The sequence below is a fragment of the Podarcis erhardii genome, assembly GCF_964252035.2.
Source record: "Podarcis erhardii genome assembly, chromosome: 10".
NCBI lineage: Eukaryota > Metazoa > Chordata > Lepidosauria > Squamata > Lacertidae > Podarcis > Podarcis erhardii.
In genome coordinates, this window is record NC_138500.1 from 24,311,351 (window position 1) to 24,332,601 (window position 21,251).

The 21,251-nt window shown below is 42.3% G+C and overlaps 2 protein-coding genes across 7 annotated transcripts in view; one reads left to right on the forward strand and one right to left on the reverse strand.

Annotated features, from left to right (window-relative positions):
* CHPT1 (choline phosphotransferase 1) lies at nucleotides 1-19,751 on the forward strand. 3 transcript variants are annotated; one of them, XM_081878978.1, is made up of 10 exons: nucleotides 319-753; nucleotides 7,620-7,767; nucleotides 9,022-9,163; nucleotides 9,698-9,782; nucleotides 12,139-12,270; nucleotides 13,525-13,683; nucleotides 14,523-14,648; nucleotides 15,966-16,076; nucleotides 16,372-16,450; nucleotides 19,520-19,751. In XM_081878978.1, exons 1-9 carry the CDS (start codon nucleotides 514-516, stop codon nucleotides 16,411-16,413), a joined length of 1,185 nt encoding a protein of 394 aa, XP_081735104.1. In that variant the 5' UTR covers nucleotides 319-513; the 3' UTR covers nucleotides 16,414-16,450; nucleotides 19,520-19,751. The 3 variants fall into 3 exon arrangements, with proteins under 3 accessions (XP_081735105.1, XP_081735104.1, XP_081735106.1); XM_081878979.1 differs by lacking the exons at nucleotides 319-753; nucleotides 16,372-16,450 and adding an exon at nucleotides 1-235; XM_081878980.1 differs by lacking the exon at nucleotides 16,372-16,450 and having other exon boundaries at nucleotides 343-753.
* SYCP3 (synaptonemal complex protein 3) overlaps nucleotides 18,688-21,251 on the reverse strand; it is a 14,493-nt gene continuing 11,929 nt past the window's right edge. For all 4 annotated transcript variants that reach the window (XM_081879001.1, XM_081879003.1, XM_081879002.1 and 1 more), the window contains exons 7-9: nucleotides 21,036-21,134; nucleotides 19,753-19,857; nucleotides 18,688-19,599 (exon numbers count right to left, since the gene is read on the reverse strand). In XM_081879001.1, the coding sequence (XP_081735127.1) occupies nucleotides 19,546-19,599; nucleotides 19,753-19,857; nucleotides 21,036-21,134 (258 nt within the window). In that variant the 3' untranslated portion in view covers nucleotides 18,688-19,545. The remainder of the gene's footprint in view (nucleotides 19,600-19,752; nucleotides 19,858-21,035; nucleotides 21,135-21,251) is intronic.

Sequence of the window (21,251 nt, forward strand, 5' to 3'; positions counted from 1 at the left end):
CGAGCAAGCCCCACTGAACTCCATGGGCTTCTGCCTCAGCAACCTTTGGTTGATTAAAGAGGCAACCACCACGCACAGATTGGCGCCACAAGGTAGCACAAGACGCCTTGGGGTGGGCGGAGGTGTTTTTCTGCAACAGGCTTCCCCTTCCAAGTTCGCCTCCGCTTCCTTTGCTGTAGGGAGAGGCGCGCGGGGGAAGCGCGAGCCCTGGAGCGGCGGCGTCACGTGCGTAAAGGTAGCTCTCAGGTCGCGGCCGCCTCACAAGCCAGCGGCTTAAATAAATAGCCGGGCTCAGGGCAGGTGTTTCCTTCTTGGCTTGCGAAAGGGCTGCGCGAGGCGGCCTGCGACTTCCTGCCCGCCTCCAGCCAGAGCAGGGGCGAAAAGAGTCCTTCCCTCTCTCTCTCTCTCTCTCTTTCGGTTCCCGCCCCGGCGAGGGGAGGCGGCCCGGCTGCTCCTCCTGCCCCGTCGCCGCTGGGAGTCCCAGAGCAGGGCGGCGTCGGCTGGGGAGCCGCCATGGCGCTGCTGCTGCTGCCGGAGCCTCTGAGCGCGGCGCAGCTGCGGCGCCTGGAGCAGCACCGCTACAACGCGTCCGGGCGCTCGCTGCTGGAGCCGCCGCTGCAGCGCTATTGGGCCTGGCTGGTGGAGCGCACGCCGGCCTGGCTGGCTCCCAACGCCATCACCCTGGGCGGCCTCGTCCTCAACTTGCTCCCCACGCTCGCGCTCATCGCCTACTGCCCCAGCGCCCGCCAAGAGGTAGGAGCAGCTCGCCGCGCGCCCTCGCCAGGTACTCGCCTCCTCGGCTGCCCCCTCAGCGGCGGCCGGGGAGGCAACGTCCCTCCCCCCCCCCCGGGCTGGCCGTCGAGGGATGGGGCGGGCCGGGCCTGGCTGGGGAGCCGGGAGGGGCTGGACTTGGGGAGAGACGAAGCAGCCTGGAACCGCGGCTGCCAATGGAAAACGAAACGAGCCGTCTTCGGGACGCTGAGTTGTGAGGAAACGCGGCGCGGCTGGCGGAGCAGGAGGAGGAAGCAGCCTGCCGCGTCGATAGGACTGGCGCCTGGTTGGGTGTTGGGCTCTTCTGTGAAGCCCTTTTCAGGACTAGGTGGGAAGGGGGCTTGTGTCGTCCATGGATGTGTATGGCGCACAACTACTTCTGCCTGTCTGCAAGGGGCCACGACATTCGCCTTCCCCTCCTTATCTTGCAAGGCAAAATAAAGTGGAATTCGAGGTGGTTCGAGAGAGGCTTTGATGCCAGGGCACACAGACGACGGCAAAGATCTGGCCCGACAGGGCTGGTGATGCACAAGCCTGCAGAATCTGTTTACAGGAGGCCGAAGTGGGATGAGCTCAGCAGCAGGGTGCTCCTCTTTCAAGAAGGGCTTTCAGTTTTCTGAAAGAAAGGACAAGAACTTGTTGGCTGTGGCCAGACATGGAGGGCTTTCCCCCAAGTAAGTTAGTTTGCAGCGGAGCCCTGTCAGAGAGGCCTACAGCTGAGGTGGGGTCACAGGATTGTGGGATGCCTTTTTTACAAAAAGACCACCCAGAGATAGATGTGGAGCAGGATCCTAATTGAAGACGAATGAATTTAGGTTTAGTGTAGGCTTCACCAACTTGGTGCTCTTCTGAAGTTCTGGACCTTGGCAGGTTGGAGTTATAGTCCAAAACTTGTTGGGGAAAGTTTACAGCTTTTGTGTGTGATGAGTTGTAGGTATGAGATCAATGCAGATGCTTGCTTGTTAGGTGGTAGCCAGACCTCTTTCCTCAAGGCAGTCCTTGTTCTGGAGACCTTACACCTGGAGCCATGTGTAAATGACTTCTGTAAAATCTCCTATCTATCTGTGAGCACAAGAACCATTTCACGAAATATATTCAGGTGGCAGGAGTCATTATCCCAACTGTTAATTGGGGGTGAGCCTAGAATTAGCAGTATCAGGAGAATGGCTTTTCCCTTTTCCCTAATGACACCACTTGTTTGGTGCTGGAGTCTCTGCAGGTGGCAGCAGCACCAACAGTGCTGGAATTTTGCATCTTCCACAGTGCCCTAGACCAAGCATCGCTCTGGGGTGTTTGAGGGTGGGGAATGGAAATGTCAGTAGCCACCCAAAATAAAGGAAGGTATTCTGAGGAAGTTCTGTACAGAAGCCAACTTTTTCTAGGGAGGTGGGTGGAGAAAAGATAAATGCTATAAATGCTATAAAATCCAGCTCAACTCTAGATTCACTCCTCCATCACCCCCCTGCAATTGCTCAGATAATGTGATTTGTGTACTTGAGTTGTAGAGAGTGAGCTCTTGTGCCAAAAGCTAATGTGCCTGTTTCCTGGGCATCACGGGGACTCTTCATGCCTATCACACTGTGTGGAATGTCACTGTGCAAGTATTTTGAGTACCTGCTGAAGAGTGTGCCACACTGATGAAAGTAGACTCTCAATTTGCAAAAGTTCCCACAATGTGTCTCTGGTTCTCTGTTAACATCACTGATGGGGTGGAGGAGAATGTTTACTGAAACTACACTTCTGATGCCCCTTCCTACTGATATTTGCCAGCGAGTTCCTGTAACAGCACAAGTGCCAAATGATACAACTCCTCCTCACCTCATGTCTGTACTGTTTTGTGAGTTTTTAATTTGTATTTCCTGATCTATTGATTTAAAAGTAATCTTTCTGGATATGCTGTTGCAGTGCTTTTTCCAACAGTTAGTTTCTCCTGTTATAGATAGGTAGCCGTGTTGGTCTGCCATAGTCAAAACAAAATAAAAAAATTCCTTCCAGTAGCACCTTAAAGACCAACTAAGTTAGTTCTAGGTATGAGCTTTCGTGTGCATGCACACTTCTTCAGATACACAGAAGAATATCTGAAGAATATCTGTGTATCTGAAGAAGTGTGCATGCACACGAAAGCTCATACCTAGAACTAACTTAGTTGGTCTTTAAGGTGCTACTGGAAGGAATTTTTTTATTTTGTTTTAGTTTCTCCTGTTCTCTTGCTCCCCATCCCCCAACTTTCTGGAACTCCTTTCTGGGACACGCCCCCCCCCAAGCTTCTTGCTGGAAGCTGATTCCCCCTGTTGTGCAAAAAAGAAATAAAAAGCTGCAAACAGCAGCAAACTTGTTTTCCTTGCTGAGAAACTCTAATCCCAACACTCAGCTGATGGTGGGTAAGGAATTGCACTGCTAATGGCGCAATCAAAGACTTTGTGCATATAGTACGAACAATATTGTGGCTGAAATGGGAAGGGTCTTATGGCACCAATAAAGACTAGCAGATTTATTGTGGTATAACCTTTCAGCGTGGTTGCTAGTCTTCAAGGCACCATAAGACTTTTGGGTCTGTTGCAGCATAAACAACCACAGCCACCTCCTGGAAGAGAAGGCTACAACCTTGATAATCAGTTGGCATTGCTTCTGTGTAAAAAGATAAAATGGTTGTGCCTTCCATTTCTAGTTGAAGTCAAATGTAGATAGGAGAACCTTCTTTACGTTAAAAGCAGTTCAACAATTGTCCCTTTTCCCTGGGGGGCTCCTCCTTACTGGAGTTATTTCCTGTACCAAGCTAGGGGGGTTGGACTAGCTGGATATGGTTCTGTGAGAAGAGTGGGAGAAATATGAATTGGGAATATTATTATTTGTGAATAGAGAAGGGGAGTTCAGTTTCTGTCTTTAGGAGGATTAGCTAGTGCTCAGTTGGCTGAAGTGCTCTGAGGACTAGACAGCCTGTCAGTAAACATTTGCATCATGATATTCTGCTTGGTCTGGTCTGGTCTTGTCTACACAGGATTAAAAACATGCAGAAACACCCCTTGAGGCCAGAATTAGCAGTCACATTCAGTGGGTGACAAATGGATATAATCGCCTAAACAGTTTACTTCCTCAACAAATGGGAACTGGGGAAGAGACAGATAAAGATTCAACCAATGTTTTTAAAAGAACCTGCTATTTGTGCAGCTTCTGTTGTTGTTTACACCAAGCTTTAACTATGCTCAGAATTATACACAGACCTGAGTTTAGAAGAGGTCACCAAACAGAAGCGTTTGACAAAAGTGTTACAGAAATTGGCAGCTTGTTTTTCCTTCCTCTCCCTTAAGTACACAACACCATCCAGATACGGGACTAGAGTGTTGAAAAAGCCAATCAAATGTTGAGCTGTTGATAAAAATACTACCTTCCCACCAAAATGTGAATACATTCCCTGGTGCACCAATAAAACTGCTAGCACATTTGCAAAGCTAAGCAGGGTCCTGTATGGTTTCAAATCACATGGGGAGCCGTGTGTTGAGATTCCTGAATTGTAGGGGATTGTATTAGATGACCCTCGGGGTTCCTTCAAATTCTGAGATTCCTCCCTCAAAACAGCTGAAGTTAAAGCATGTTAAGGGAGTAATCCTACACGTAGTGTGGGGTGGGAGCCTAAGTATGTCTACTGTGAAGTAAACCATACTTCAGAGACTTATTGGGACTTACTAAATTCTGGGTAGGGTTACAGCTTTTAGTTGGGACCATGTCCCAAGAACTTGAGGCCTGCTGCATGTTCTGTTGGTTTCAATATGAGAGAACTGGGCATGTGCTTAATTAAAAGTGTGCACTTTTATATGGATTGTGCCTTTAAGGTTTTAGTTCATGCTGCTAGTGCAGTGTTCGCCAACCTGCTGCATTCCAGATTTTTGGATTGCAGTTCTCTTCAGTGCCAGCCAACTGTAGCCCTAAACATTGGGGAATTGCCAAGCTAGCAAATGCTGTGCTGGGAATTCTCCCAACAGTTACACTGTGTACTTTTAATTTTGCATCACTTTCGCTTTCTCCTGCATTAATCATGTTTTGCAACTTGCAAGCAGTATCGGGGAGTGAAATTTGCCGTTGTGAGTCTGGAGTCTTTACCGTTGGGGTTAGCTAAGGCTGAACTTGTTTGTGCCTTGTTTGTGCTGCTTTGGCTAGTTCTGTAATTTGTAAGCATAGCAAAGCAGGGCAACCCTGGCCTCTTTCCCCTGTTGCTTGCATTTTGCTCTTTTCCTAGTTTCAGCACTGTCATTTCAATCTTACCCACTCCCTCCCCCAAATTTCTGGAGCTTGCAGAAAGTCCATTCTTTCCTTCTATCCCATACGTTCCCCATGCATTGCACACCTCCAAACTTGTTTCTGTATGTGTTTCTAGACATCAGCTTCTTTGATTTGTTAACAAGAAAATGGGAATCTTGGAGGCCAATAGGCATCCATGCTGAGACTGTAACAGTAGAAATTATTGCAACAGAATCAGTACTTGAGAACATTCTGCTGATATGCCCTTCCACTTGTGCTAGCTGCCAGATGGCAGAACGAGGCCTCCATCTCAGAAGAGGTAGCACTTGTTAGTAGCATGTGGGTGTGCCCATGCAGCAGCTTCCATGTTTGCAAAAGGTGTGTGCTGTTGGAGGTGTAGCCTGATCAGAGGACTAAGAATCTTAGGCTAAGAGAAGCTGTAACAGTTATTTGTCTTTAGCTGTGAGCTTGTTTAAACCAGTGGTCCTGAACTGGAGACAGGCAGCTTGGTAAAGTGGTACTTCAGGTTACATACGCTTCAGGTTACATACGCTTCAGGTTACAGACTCTGCTAACCCAGAAATAGTACCTCAGGTTAAGAACTTTGCTTCAGGATGAGAACAGAAATCGTGCTCCGGCGGTGTGGTGGCCGCAGGAGGCCCCATTAGCTAAAGTGGAGCTTCAGGTTAAGAACAGTTTCAGGTTAAGAACGGACCTCCAGAATGAATTAAGTACTTAACCTGAGGTACCACTGTAGTTGTTATCCGCAAGCTGCCCTGTTTGTTCTGCTTCTGTCCTTAATATTATTTTACTGGTGTTTCTCATATACAAGGCAGGAAAAAGAGCACACAAACTCCCGGGTTTGAGTGTGCACATCTTGTTGGTAGCTGGACTGTGAATACTCCAGGTATTGTTTCAGTGGTATCACAGGTGCATTATGTGGAGAAAGTCCCAGGTTCATTTTTTGGATGGGGGTGGGAAAGGCTCCTTGGAGAGCTGCTGCCAGCCAGTGTTGTCAATATTGAACTAGGTGGACTGATGGCCTGACTCGGTATATGGCAACTTCTTGTGTTTCTAAAATGTTTCCAAACATGATGGCTTACATTCCCACTGGGCTTGCTTTGAAGCATTTGGAAGCCCATTTCCCCTGTAGGTCCAGTTACTTTAGGATGAAAGTTGAGAGAGAGACATTAGTGGATTGCAATAGGATGGTTATATATAGAAAGCCTTTTTTGCTGCTGGAAGGGCATGCAGGGTAACTGATAGCTTAGAAAGGGGAGGGGGTGAAATGTGAGAAACGGTGTTCTCCCTAAATGCATAATGAAACTTACTTTCTAGAAAATCTAGCCCCTTTAAATTTTGCCCCCATTGTTCGTAATTGCCAACTCTTCTGGGAGTAATTATACTTAATTATAATGTGTGGTTTCATTACTTACTAAGAATATGCCTAAGATCAGCATGTAATGAATCAGTCGCTGGTTGTGACCTTTGGGGTCACACCTCTTTAATTACAGCAGAGATGTGATCTAAGTATTAAAGGCTTCCTACTCTGTCTCTAGTTCTGTCTGCCATTCATCAGGGCACATTGCCTATTGTTGTAGTACAGGCTTCCCATCCCCCACCCCACATCTGGGTAAGTGTTATGCTTTAATCGATAGGAGAGGATAGAAATAGCCCCATCCCATTTTTTTAAAAAAAAACCGGATGTAATTTCAGCATCCCCTATGTCAAAGATGCCAGTACATCTTTGTAAAGTTTCGCATGCGTATTCACACCTGTCTTTTCTGAGACTTGCAGTTTTGTATCCAGTTCTATACTTGAACCTTGAATAGCAGAGCAGCCTTCCCCAGTCTGGTTTCCTCCTTCAGTTCCCATCAGCCTCAGCCATGATGGGCAGTAGTCGGGGATGATGGGAGATGTACTCCCAAAACATCTGCAGGGCACCAGGTTAGAGTATAAGAATGTTCTTTTGGAAATGACTCAGACTGAGGAGGTTTTTTGTTTCATTTTATGTAAAAAAAATAAATAAATTGTGAGGGTGGTATTCAGTAGTGGGTTTGCCTTTGTGGCAAGCTCTGTCACATGCTGTTACTGAGAGTTGGGGGACCCTTTGGAAAAGAATGGGGTTTAGTAGATAATGGGGATCAATTAAAACCAGGAGCCCCAATTTGCACTTCTGCTAAGCCAAGGCCACCATGGGATAGATCTCTGAGTGAAAAACAAAGGGTGATTTCTAAATGTACGCTCTGGATTAAAGTTTATAAAACAGACAAATGTTTCTTAATCAAGACTGCTAAGTCAATAGGGTTCAGCAAGCCAAGTACACATTATGTACTCTGCTGGATGGTTCAATTGTGCAATAAATGACATTTCAAAGGCAGCCTTCCAGGTCTGCTTGACCCATGTGCTGTGCAAAGTCCAGTAGGGTAGGAAAGTGTGGGTGGGTTGGGTAACCTTCAAAGAAATTATATTGTGTGGACTTTTTAAATGGAACTGTACAATGTGTGACAAACAGATAAGGAAAGTAATAGACTCCTACACAACTGTTAATATACTCCATATGTTGCAGCAGTTGCCTAATAGCATGGAATCCTCCTGTGTGTTCGTTTCAGGCTCCTCCCTGGGTATTCCTCTCATGTGCATTAGGACTATTTGCTTACCAGTCCCTGGATGCTATTGATGGGAAGCAAGCCAGAAGAACCAACAGCAGCTCTCCTTTGGGAGAACTCTTTGACCATGGCTGTGACTCTATTTCTACAGGTAATTAATTATTATTCTTTTTAAAAAACTTTATTTGTGTTAAGACTCACAGGACTGACAGGCAGAATATGACAATAATAGATAGTTTGCATATATTGCTGCATATCAGAATGATTTCAAGAATGTTTGTGTATTTCTTGGGTTTAAATAATGATGCTTTTGGTGTGCGGGTGGCGCTGTGGTCTAAACCACAGAGCCTAGGACTTGCCAATCGGAAGGTCGGCGGTTCGAATCTCTGCGACGTGGTGAGCTCCCGTTGCTATGTCCCTGCTCCTGCCAACCTAGCAGTTCGAAAGCATGTCAAAGTGCAAGTAGATAAATAGGTACCGCTCCGGCAGGAAGGTAAACAGCGTTTCCGTGCATTGCTCTGGTTCGCCAGAAGTGCATTAGTCATGCTGGCCACATGACCCGGAAGCTGTACGCCGGCTCCCTTGGCCAGTATAGTGAGATGAGCGCCGCAACCCCAGAATCGGCCACGACTGGACCTAATGGTCAGGGGTCCCTTTACCTTTACTTCTGTACAACTTAGCTTCAAAGAAGCTCCACATCCAGTAAAACAATATATTCTTGAATAGATAGGTGGTGCAATGGGTCAGTGTGACTTGCAGTTAACCAGAAGGTTGGTGATTTGAACCCATCCAGGGACGGCTGTGGGCAGGATTCCTGCACTGCAGGGGGTTGGACTAGATGACCCTCGGCAGTCCTTTCCAACTCTTCCAATTCTATGATTTTAAGAGCTAATAGTGTAGTTTCTTCCAAGTGTCCCGTTTGGCATTTTTCTTACAACCATGTCTCAAGAAGTACAGCACAGACCATAAGAATAGGGAATTTAAAAACAACAACAAACGATTTGCATATTATGGCTCCATACAAGAGATTTTGTGTTAGGAGTGTGATGTTGACCTAGACCACAGTAGCTAACCTGTGGTCTTCCAGATGTTGGATGGGAGTTTCCATCATCCCTTACTATTGGCCATGCTGGCAGGGATGGTGGGAGCTGGAGTCAAACAGTACATGGAGTGCCACGGGTTAAGGATGCCACTCCCTGACTTCCTCTACCTGATGGGCAATCTATGAAGCAAGAACCTTGCAAATGTCTCTGGGCCTATGCCTATTTCACCACAAGTATAGCTTGCATCTGCACCCATTTTACTGCACCACCACAAACTGTGTTACATGCAAATGCTCAAAACTATTTAGATGCCATTCTTCAAATAACTGTGATAACTAACGGAAGCTAATTGGACTTTTCAGTTTTCATTGGTATTGGAGCCTGCTTAGCAGTTCGGCTAGGAACAAACCCAGACTGGCTGTTCTTCTGTTGCTTTATTGGAATGTTCCTGTTTTATTGTGCTCACTGGCAAACCTATGTTTGTGGCATGCTAAAGTTTGGCAAGTAAGTGGCTATTTGGATAATCTGCTCTGTGACTGACATTTGAAATACATTTGCCCCGATGTTTCAATTGGGGTGGTAGAATTTAACCTACATCCAACAGGATTTCCCACCCCCTGCAGCTCTCATCGTTGCGTATTTCTTTTTGCAGGGTAGGGGAATCCAACAGCTTGAGATTTAGTATATTAATTAGCTCTTCCATAAGGGGTTTCCTTGTACATTTAAAATTCTGAAAAGACTAAACCTATTGCATGACAGAGAAATTCAGAGAGTTTGGTGAAAAAAATGCTGCTTAGTTACTTTCTGTTGTATTGACTAGCAAAGCATATACTTTGTATATTGAAATTTAATTACCAAAACTTTTTGATAAAAACTCCCAGAAATTTGACTTTTATATGCAGCAAATAATTGAATCACCTGAAGTTGTTAACCTTTGTCTTGGGCACACAACCACTTTGATGAATCTTAATATTTAGTAAGCTATTCCCTATCAAGTAGTCATTGGTGTGGATCAACTTTATTTCTCTTTTATTACAGAGTCGATGTAACTGAAGTACAGATAGCCGTAATTATACTCTTTTTGATATCTGCATTTGGTGGAACAACAGTGTGGGACACTAAGGTAACTGTATATAACTATCAGGCTTGAAAGTTTGTAAATTACACAGTCCTGTGTGGTTCCTGTTTAGCAGCTTCCTCTAATCCTTTGTATTTCTCCCATGCCACATTTTGTTAAACATTGATTTTATTTCGCTTAAAAAAAAAAAGCCCTGGCTCGGTTATATGTTTACCTAGGATGCCTTTTCCCAATGTAGTTCCAGTGCTCGGTTATCTTACTGTCGTGATGTGCTGTCCTATGCATGAGTTTAGAACTACAGAGGAAAAAGACCCCATCTGCCATATGTGATATTTGTGTTAAATCACTCAGATCATTTAAATACATAAATGCTCTGCACAGAGAGTTAAATTTCATATTATTCTCAGTGCTGTATTCCCTTCTATAAAAGTTGACCCAACTGGCAAAATTCTGTCACTTAACACTTTTGTAATTGTGGGCTGAGTCGCAGTAAGCCTGAGGTCGTTGGGGTAGAGGCATAGGAAGCAATAAATAACAGCCTTTGGGGATCTAAATGGCCACAGCTTTATTGATTACAGATGTAAGAAGACTTTGGCTTAGGCATTGGGTATGTATCCTGGATCAGCTGGCCCAGTTGATGCACATCAGATATAGGCAACCCCTCCAGGCTGCCAGTCAGGGAGTTCTGTGGCCCATTAGCCTCCATCTGGGCATATGGACTTCCCTTTGGGACCCCTTTACCAGGGCACCCTCCTCCTATCTGGAGGAGATTAGACTAAGGATCCAACCTTTTTTTTGCCAGCAATCTGTGACAATTGCTGGGAGGTAATTGAAACCCCTAGACTGGTCCAATTGGCCTGCAGGAAAATTCCTCCCAGGGGCCAAATATGGCGACCAAGAGACTCCTCAGCAAGCTCACACACACACACACACACACACACACACCACACCTTCAGGCAGGGCCAAATTTATCCAGGGTGGGAGGGTGGGATGTTCAGTGCTGACTGCACTGTTGGAAGGTGGTGCAGTCAGCTTTCATGATTTGGAGACAGACCTGAGTAGAAACAGGCTTATGCAGTTCCATCTCCAATTCCCCACCCCATAGTATGGCCTCCAAGAGGTAGGGGAGTCCTGTCACTTCCTGTAGCTTACTGGGGTTGATGACACTGTCCGGCCACACAGGAGGTTTTTGTCTGTCCCCCAGTTTGGCCATGGTGACACCAGGCCGCAACTGCCGCTGCCGTCAAGAATGGCAAGGTTCTGCTGAATTTGTCATAAGGCAGCAGAATGCATGTTTTGTACTTTAGCAAAACGTCAGAGCAAATTTATACTGCCTCTGCTTTCAAGAATGCATTGTTTATGCCTGTATTGTAGAACACAGAATTGCAGACAACCAGCTTGAGACAATCCGAATGCATGCAGTAGCATCTGAAGAAACATAACCCCTGTAATGACGAACATTGGGGTTGGTTTTCTGTTGTCTTGATCCATGTAGTTAAGCTTAATGTGGCCACAATTCTTTAGCTGCTTGGAAATCCAAGAAATTGGATGAATAGTAAAGCTAGGTGTGAATTGCATGGTAAGAGATTGTTGAAAATCGGCACTGGGCACCACACTGCAAGCTTTTAAACAGCTACAGCAGAGCTCCCAGCTGCCTTGAGTCCACTCTTGGAAGCGAATCAATATTCTGGCATGTCGCTATAATATATCTACTAAAATTTATTTTTATTTTTAAATGCATGCTCTCTTCTCAAATGACTGTAAGCAGTCAAAATGTGGAATTCTTTTAAAAAACAACTCTACATTGTGAAAGTCCATTCATTATTTTGTTTTACATAAACTGTTGAATTGATTGAGAAGTCTCAATAACATATCCTTAGTGTAACCTGGTGGGTTACAGGAAATTCATTTTTTTTACTCTTCTTTTTAACCCTTTGCTGCATCTTGGAAGTTTCCTTGAAACTACAATTGAATAAGAAAGGTAAATACTTATTCTAAAGGTCTATTAGCTGGAGAGTATTGGTAATGCAATTTCATAGCAAGATATAACAAAACAGGCAGATGGTGTTTGCATTTCCTGTGGTGCTACTGCTGTTTTGATCAGTGAACTGGGAAGAACTATCCATTTTTCAGAAATATAAAAGCTAGAAAGCCGATACATGTTGTTGATAGATGTTAGTAGCAACATGCCTGTCTGAATTTAAAACAATTATGTAACCTTTGGGTTCCTAGCAAAATTAAACTCTGCTCTACATTTTATTTTACTAGCATGACTATGCTCTTCATTTGATTTCTTTTTAAAAAATGAAGAAAATGGATAGTTCAAAAAATTGCTAAAATGTTTCAATAATGGCAGAAAGACATTAATCTATCTTAAAATCTTCTGCATTTCCCCTGCAAGCTTCCTGCGCTGGATCTAAGACTGAAGATGATTCCTGTTGCTGGAATAGTGGGTGGAGCAATATTTTCCAGTTACAATTATTTCAGAGTAATATTTGGAGGAGGCGTGGGGAAGAATGGCTCTACAATAGCAGTAAGTGTTCTTTAACAAACAAACAAACAAACAAACAAACCCAAATGTTTGATGCATGAAGTTGCTTTACTTTACTGTGATGTTTTATATAAACAAGTTTGCTGTGTGCTTAATTTAGTAAGTTTTATTCTATATTTAGGATTAAACATCCATTGTAATAATATAAATATTACTATTTACTATTTGGGAATTTAAACAGGTTGTTTACTGGGGTTAGGCATTCAGAACATACCATTCCCCTCTTGTTCAGTTTGAACTGGCTACTTGTTTGTTTCTGGAACAAACCTAAGCCTTTTGACTCCTGAGAGAATGTCTTTAGGACTCACCCTCTACTTTTGATTGCAGATTATTTTTAACTTATGTTAATGTTGTATGAGTTTAACCAAACTGCGAGAAGCAGTGGAAGACAGGAGTGCCTGGTGTGCTCTGGTCCATGGGGTCACAAAGAGTCGGACACGACTAAACGACTAAACAACAACAACGTTGTATATTTACACTGTTGTAACCTGCTCTGGGATGTAAAGGGCAGGTGAGATTCTAAGTAGATGTAGTAAAGGTAAAGGTAAAGGTTAACAGTTAACAGGCCGAGGGACCAGACAGTTTTTCCTGGTGATGTAGCCAGCATGACTAAGCCGCTTCTGGCACATGGAAACACTGTTTACCTTCCCGCCAGAGTGGTACCTATTTATCTGCTTGCACTGCATGCTTTCAAACTGCTAGGTTGGCAGGAGCTGGAACCGAACAACGGGAGCTCACCCCATTGCGGGGCCTCGAATTGCCAACCTTCTGATCGGCAAGTCCAAGTGGCACAGTGGTTTAAACCACAGCGCCACCCGCTTACCTAGTAGTAGCCCTAAATTGCTTGAGACATAAGTACATTCAGGACCACCTCCTTATATATGCCCTTCCCACCTGCTGCTTTCATCATCTGAAGTTTTCCTCCAGGGCATCTACTCTGTGGAATGCCCTGCTGAAGGAGGTTCATCAGTCTCTCACACTTTATTCCTAGCTGTTTGGCAAAAACATGGCTGTTCAGGCAGCTTTAGTTAAATTTCCTTAGATTTCGTTATTTTAGTGTGATTGGCTCCATGAATGTTTCATTGTTGTATGTTGGTTTCAGATGTATGTTTGGGCTTTTTACACTGGATTTTTGTTCTGATGGTGTGAGCCGACTTGAATTCATGGCGTGTTTGGCATGTGAGAGTGGGATACAAGTTATAAAATTGATATAATTTAATTATTTGTGCCTTTCAGGGAACAAGTGTTCTGTCACCAGGCCTTCATATAGGGTTGATTATTACTTTGGCAATAATGATCTATAAAAAATCTACAACGCAACTATTTGAAAAGCATCCTTGCCTCTATGTCTTAACATTTGGATTTGTGAGTGCCAAAATCACACAAAAGTTGGTGGTAAGGAGTTTCTAACAATGTTTTGTGCATTTATTATGATGATGTATTAATGCATGTGAAGCACTGTGAATGTTCTACTGCTAAGCTAATATCTATTAATAAAAAATGAAAATGAGCACCGCACAGCTTATTAAGTCTAAAGAGCACAGAAATGACAAAATGGTATCTTAATTTTAATATGATTCAACATTTGTTGCAAGATCAGGTAATCATTACACAGTATTTCTTTGTTGATGCCATTTTCAATATAGGCAGTTGCTGACATGGAGCTTCAGCTCTGACCTTAAGGCTGCTGTCCTGTACTAATAAGGAGACTCATTGGACAGAGATTAACTTCAAAATAAACATGGACAGAATTGTGCTGCAAGTTCTTTTGCAAAACGTATTGGATGATAGCCAACATCACATAGATGAAAATTTGCTTGTGCAGCAGGATGTCCCCTTGCTCTCTCATCCCGTGGCCTCTAAATCCACTGTGGCGGGTACCCCCAATCCTCTGGAGCATATTTGAGGACACGTGGAAGGAAAAGGTCCATTCCATTCATACAAGTATGTTTCAATTAATGACAGACACCAATGAAGATTACCAGTTACCCATTACAGCTAATATTCCGCCCTGAGCATTCCTTATGTCTAAGCCTTTATAGTTCGCTTAAATGTTTGTAATTAAGAAGAAACCACATGTCTGGAAACAAAACATCTCCTTAATCATTATGTTGCATATAAATTTCTTTGAATCCTTGAATATTCAGATGGGTTAAGAGATGAACAAATTGTATTGTGTTAAAATAGGATCTAAACATCTTAGTTTAGTAATTAAATCTAATCTTTGTTCATAGATTGCACACATGACCAAAAGTGAAATCTTCCTACAAGATACTGCATTTATTGGGCCTGGCCTCTTGTTTCTAGACCAGTACTTCAACAGTTTTATCGATGAATATATCATTCTGTGGATAGCACTGGTAAGCAGTTTTCCATATGCTAAACTAAATTATGGAAAGTGTTTTCTCCTTTCTAGGTGTTTGAGTCAGACTCTCCAGCCTTGTATTCCAAACAGATGAAGGCTGAGAGGTATACCTGCTTTTATTTGTGTTGGACCATGTTCTGGTAGTAAAGTAGAAGTTGAGACCAAGTTTCAATTGGGAAGTCCCTCATTCAAATCTTGCTTTTGTCACTAGGTGACCTTAGAAAAGTCTTTTGTCTCAGCTCCCTCTTTGCAATGAGATTCCAATTGCTTATTGTAATGGTTCTAGGGGTTGCTCGTGCGTAAACCGGGTTGCTTGAGTGAACCTTTTCTGTCCGGACAGCCACTCACCCGTGGCTGTCTCAATCGCTGGCAGAATCCGTCGGTGGGCGTTTCTTGAACTTCTTCCAGCAAAGAAGCTCTTTGACGCCTAGTCTCCTCCTACTCTCCCTGCGCGGAAGCCTTCTGCGCAAGGAGGGTGTAGGCAGCGGAGGACCCTTACTCTCCCCGCTGGTCCCTGGCAAGGGACCGCCTCGCCGATTTCCCCATCTGCCCTCCTTCTCCACTGGTGCTAAGCTGATTCTCTTCCCCAGAAGATGGGCTGCTTCTCCCCATCCCGGGATGCTCTCTGGGACCCCTCCGGAGCCCGCTCTCTCCCTCCGGCCCTGATGGCAGTTCCCTGACACTTATCTTACAGCGTGTTTGTAAGAATTGCAAAAAAAAGTCATAAAATTTTTAAAACCTAAAGAGGTGGTTACCAATTTATTGCATGCACAGATCTACTCCTTTTACATTTGTGGGTTTGAATGAAATTGACTCTTAAATTCAGGCTGCTAAAGAAAGCTGCATCATAGCAGCTTCACGATTACTGGACTACAAACCAGATATCCCCTTTATTTCTTAATTCAGTATTAAATTAGGAAGAGAGGCAGCAATGCCTTTTCTGACCTATTTTCTTCTCCTTTTGTTCACTCTCCTTTGGCCCACTGTATTCAGGCCAAGAATCCTGGGTGTGTATTATAGTAGGGATGATGTTGATGTTGATGAAGTCTGTGAATGCACTGGGATGAGTGGCTTCATCTTCAGCAGTTAATTTAAATTTAATTTAAATTTCTGTCTTTCGTTGTGCATGCATGTAATCTCTGAACTACAGATCTAACTAGAACGTTTTAACAATTGTAGAATTAAGGTGTATGCTTCTGTTATAACTTTATCTGTGTGCCTTGAAGAGCGAGAGAGAATTTAAGCACAGAATAATTCATTTGTGCAACACATGTTTTGATCTTAAGCTCTGAACTTTTTTCTCCCTCTTTAGTTCACATCCTTGATTGATTTACTGAGATACTCCACTGGGTTATGCAAACAGATTGCAGCTCACCTTCACATACACGTCTTCAAAATCTCAACTCATCAAGCTCCTGAACAGGTTCAAAACCATAATGAGTGACTTATAGCTGAAAGCGAAGAGGAGGAGTTGGTTGGGGGTGGGGAAAGTGTTGAATGGTGGAAAATACCCTTTACAGCAATGCAGTTGTGGAAATTTTCAAAGAGAACTTAAGTGCATGAGTGGCTAAATGACATTAATTATATAATACCAAGTTCCTACAGGCTCTGTTGGGAATTACTGTAATTGTTACTTTGAAATCATAGGAGTAGAGGGTCTAAGGAAGTTTTTGCTACAAAGTAGCAAATTGTTTAGAAATTTATTTTGCTCTTTGCAGACAGAAATGCTTGAAAACCTAATGTACTTGGCAGCTAACTGAACTCATAAGAAACGGCCAAATATGGATTTCTTAGAAGGTAGTGTGATGTTGGTTCATTATATAGGGACAGTAATTGTATAAAATACTGCAAAAGTTATCCATTCTACATTTCACTGCTTTTGGAGAAAACTAGAGTCTTAGTTGAATATTGTTTTTATATATTTAAGGGCTAAAACTACTGAGTTGTCATCTTGTATCAAAGTCTTAGGAGTGTGTCTTTCATATTAACTATGTTTAAGAGTATCTGATATTGGTTAAAGGAAAAAAAAATAAGGAATTTAACCATAAATTAATTGTCAAGGTTAAAACTATGGCATAATTTATCTTGCAGTAGTGTTTAAATTCTTAAGCGTTTAAATTCTTTGCATGAGCAGGGAGAATCATATTTACACTTACTTCTTTCGCTTACAGTATAAATATTTGTGAATTGCTATTAAGAATTTGGCCTGTGGGCAGGATTCAACATTGTTACTGAGCGCAGAATGAGGTCTGCTTGCATACCAGGACATCCTCACTGCCCTCATTGCACTGTAATCTGCTCTGGAGGCTTGCATGGGGGTGCGGAGAAGCTGGAGGAAAGTCCTGTTGTGTGATGGGACCTTGTTCCCCATGCACATACCCCGCTGAGCGCTATGTTGAATTCCACCTTGTATTTTTAAAGAAATGAGTGAGCGAGGGATGTTAAGCTGGATAAAACAGTCTGCTAAGACCAAAACACATACAGCATACATTTCCTCTTTCTTTACAAAATGCAGTTTGAGCAGGAATGAGGAAAGGGCTTTTTAACACCTCGTGCCCTTTGGCAGTGTTATTTCTTTCCCCAACCCAAAATAAATTCCTCTCATAGGTACAAAAACCTCTTTAATACACCAGAATGTGAAGTCATTTAAAAATGTAGTAGAATAAGGTCTTCGACATTTCAGGCAACCAAGAAATTTGCATTTTCATTTAGTAAAATTTATCAGTGATGTCTAGGTATTATATAGCTGTACTGTTTTTATATGGGATTAAATCACCCTGTCTAGAAACTGTTTTGTTTAGAAGCAGTTTGTACAGCGATGGTCTCTGGGGGATTACTGTGAGACCAGAAAAATAGAACCATAACGCCCAGTCAAGTCTTTTTGTGTAGCTAAGAGGAAAGAAATATGCGAACCTCAGCTATGGACAAATGTGTAGTTTCATATATTTTCACTTAATGCAAAGCCTTCTCAGAAAGTTTTAAACACCTAAGTGACAGGAGTGGATAGATCTAATGACTGAGCTGATCTCTTTCTACTGGCAACAGATTTGAGTTTGAATTCAGTTATAAATATATGTATTTCAGAAGAACGTAAAACAATCTGAATCCCAACTTAGCTTTGATGCTCTGTAACAATAAAACCAGTTGTAGGTACTACCATCAGAGAAGCTGGGTTGACTATTTCCAAGAAATTCAGGGTTGTCTTTTTCTTGGTGTTTAGAGCTAGTTCATACAACACAGTTCCTTTATCCAAGTAATCCCAAGTGATTCTTGGCTATGTGTTTAACAGCAATGGGGGGTGGGGGAATGGCAACTTTATCCAGAAAGAAGTCTACCAGTAAGCTGGGAAGGAAAGTGCATGGGGCTACCTCTCCCCATGTGCCTTCTTCCCCACTGCAGCTCTGTTCCTTTCAGTGCATCATCTGCAAAGAATGTGATTTACACGTGCTTCCTCCCCCCCAGCAAAATTCAGAAGCAGTTTGGGCATTTGTAACGGCTGCATATGGGCCACAGGTTGCCCACATGTGCCTTAGAAGCTCACTGTAAGAAAGTTGTCCAGTCTTCTCCATTAAAAAGGAAAGTACTGGACAGTTAGCTAGAAAGAAAACTGTTACCCTCCTGGGTCAGTTTTAAACAAGTGATGACACTTCAGAATTTGATAGTCTGCTTAAAAAACTGAGGGATCTTCAGCATGTCACCAAATTCAAAATTAAATGCTGACTAATGGGCACTAAAGAATCTAAAGTGGCATTAGGATAATTAATGCTGGCAAACCTTGGCATTTAAATAAAGCCATGCATTTATCCAAAAACGAGGTGAATGGTTTGCTGCCATTATTAGCATGTAGTAATTGTTCTGGATTCCTTTAAAGTGATGTCAGAGTTTAAGACCAAATAAATTATTGCTACATTTCAAACAGTTAAAACTGTGATTCTAAGTTGCTGTAATGAAAATTTTGTTTCATTTGTAATGCTTGAATTACCAGTGTGTTTTTACAGTATGAAAATATGATTATGCTTTTATTTTTCTAAAAAAAACAAAACAAAGCTCAATGACGGAAGTTTTTGCTGTTTGGGAGGGGAAAGAAACATTTCATTTAGAGTTTTTGGAGATAGGTACTTGCTTGATATACTTTTAAATTTTGCTTTTAATTAGGTTTCCTGAACTGTAGAGTGTAAGCCTCTATCTTTGTTTAGTTATTCAGAATTTACTGATAATATTAGGGGCTGGTAGACTATCTTCCCTCAAAAAAGTAGAACATTTTATTTACGGCGAGACCATGAAACTGGAAAATTACTAAGAGTGCCTTATAATAAAGGAAATCCCAAACTAGCAACATGTATATTTTATTTTATAATCATAAGGAAGTTCTTATGCATCTCCTTCAACTTTCAGATTAAGACATACTACTCTGGTTGGTATATAAGAATGAAACTTTTTTTGGTAGCAACCTGAAACATTTTATATAGTTCTGCTGCAAGTACACAATTTTTAATAAGGCTTTGAATCCCATAGCACATGCAATTTGTTTTTGTACCAAACACTCTGATAATAACAGTCAGACAGTTAAATAACATTAAGTATCTTGGACTTTCAAAAAGGTACCTTAACCCTGGGATCTAGATTCTGAATTTAAGAGGTGAAAAAAGATTGATGCAAATTAAAAACCATTAGGAATACTTTGAGAGACACAGGAAAAAAATAAAATTAGCATATCCTGTTGCTAAGCAGCAATGAGCTGTCGGTTTCTTTGATATCAGAGCTGAATGTAAGGTATTCAAATATAGCAATTTTTAATATGGCGTTTAAAATACTGGCTCTTCCTCCCCATATGGCTAATGTATATAATTGTATCATGTTACTTAGGTACAAGTTGTTTCTCCACTGAGCCATCAGAATAACATGGACTGAAGAGATTTGCGAACAGTTGCCATCTCTTGCTGTTGCTGTTAAGAGAGAAAAAAATGCTGATCAAATGTAACATTTTGTATCATAGTGTTCTGACTTGCTGAATATAAATGGTAAATGTTAAATTTTTCTATTTAAATGTTGTTTTAAAATGTCACTGAAATTTTCCATAAATCAGTATTAACACTTACAGTGTCCATCATGATCTTCTTTTGCAACATAGCCATTTCTTTCCGAAGCTCATTTTGTGCACCTACTAAAAGACTTTCATGAGTCTTCTCCATGTCTTCCATACTCTAAAATCAGATAGCAGTTTCATGAAACTCTGTTACTGGTTTACACCCAGAAATTTACTTACATTTTAGAAGTCAAGGAATGGCCATGAATTACCAGAGTGGCTAGCAATGGCAAAGGTAGTAGCCTAAACACATCAAAATTTTGAGAAGTAATTATGCTAACTGGTAAGACTTCATCTGGAATAGTGTTCTATTCTTTGCACTGCTTATCCAAACAATATATTGTTCAACCGCCCTATAGGAATTGCCAGCAAGATGACAAAGGAGTCTACAAAGCAGTGATATTGCTAACCCATATAACATCTATGCATGTACACATGTAAATGTAAAGGCTTGACAAGGTTAGCATTACAGTAGTACCTTGGGTTACAGACGCTTTGGGTTACAAACTCTGCTAACCAGGAAGTGGTTGCTCCAGGTTAAGAACTTTGTCCCAGGATAAGAAAGGAAATCGCATGCCAGCGGCACAGCAGGCCCCCATTAGCAAAAGCACACCTCAGGTTAAGAACCATTTCAGGTTAAGAACGGACCTCTGGAACGAATTAAGTTCTTAACCCGAGGTACCACTGTATATGCGTGTTTTGTCCAACTATGTAGCCATGCTGTCTCACCACAGAGGAGATCAAAAGTACTGCTGGGGCAATATTCAGTTGATGCTCATGCTACTCTTCATGCAAAGTATATTAGGTGTCAAATACTCAAGTGGAAACAGAGCAGAATGGATGCGACATGAAGTTAAAGTTTAAGTAGTAGTTGCAATTATTTTTAAGCATAAATGTATAGATAGTATGCCACTGCAGATCTTGCCATATTAGCAGCAGGGACAGCACAGGATGTCTGTATCCAGCAGTTCTATGAGCAGAAAGCAGCTCATGCAACAGGTTTTCTTTTTCTTCCCTTCCTTCTGTACCCTCCAAAAACCCTCTAAGAAAGCTGGTGAAATTTCAGGCAAGTCCTCCTGGCCCATCACAGGCCGGTATGAGACAGACCCCACTGTGTAGAAGGGCATCTAGACCCTCTGGAAAGAGGTTTCGGGAGATGTAGGTAGAAGGAGGGGAAGAGAAAACCAGTGGTGGAAGCTGCCTTCTCACACAACCTTTGTTTTAATATACTGTAAACTAAAATAACAATGCACTTTTAATAACAAACTTGATCAAATGGTGTGTTTTTTAATATACCTTCAAAAATTGCTCATACAGCTGCTTAATTGTTTTCAGTCTTTGACTCTGAACCAATCTTGCTTGTTGGAAAGTTTTTTGTTGTTGCCGAAACAGGTTCTAAGGAAGGAAAAAGAGGCTATAATAAATGTAGGAATAAATATTCATATAATAAAGCTCTATCACATTGTTACTAATTGTAAACTGTAAGCATAGCCAAATGCAGTGGAAGCTGGT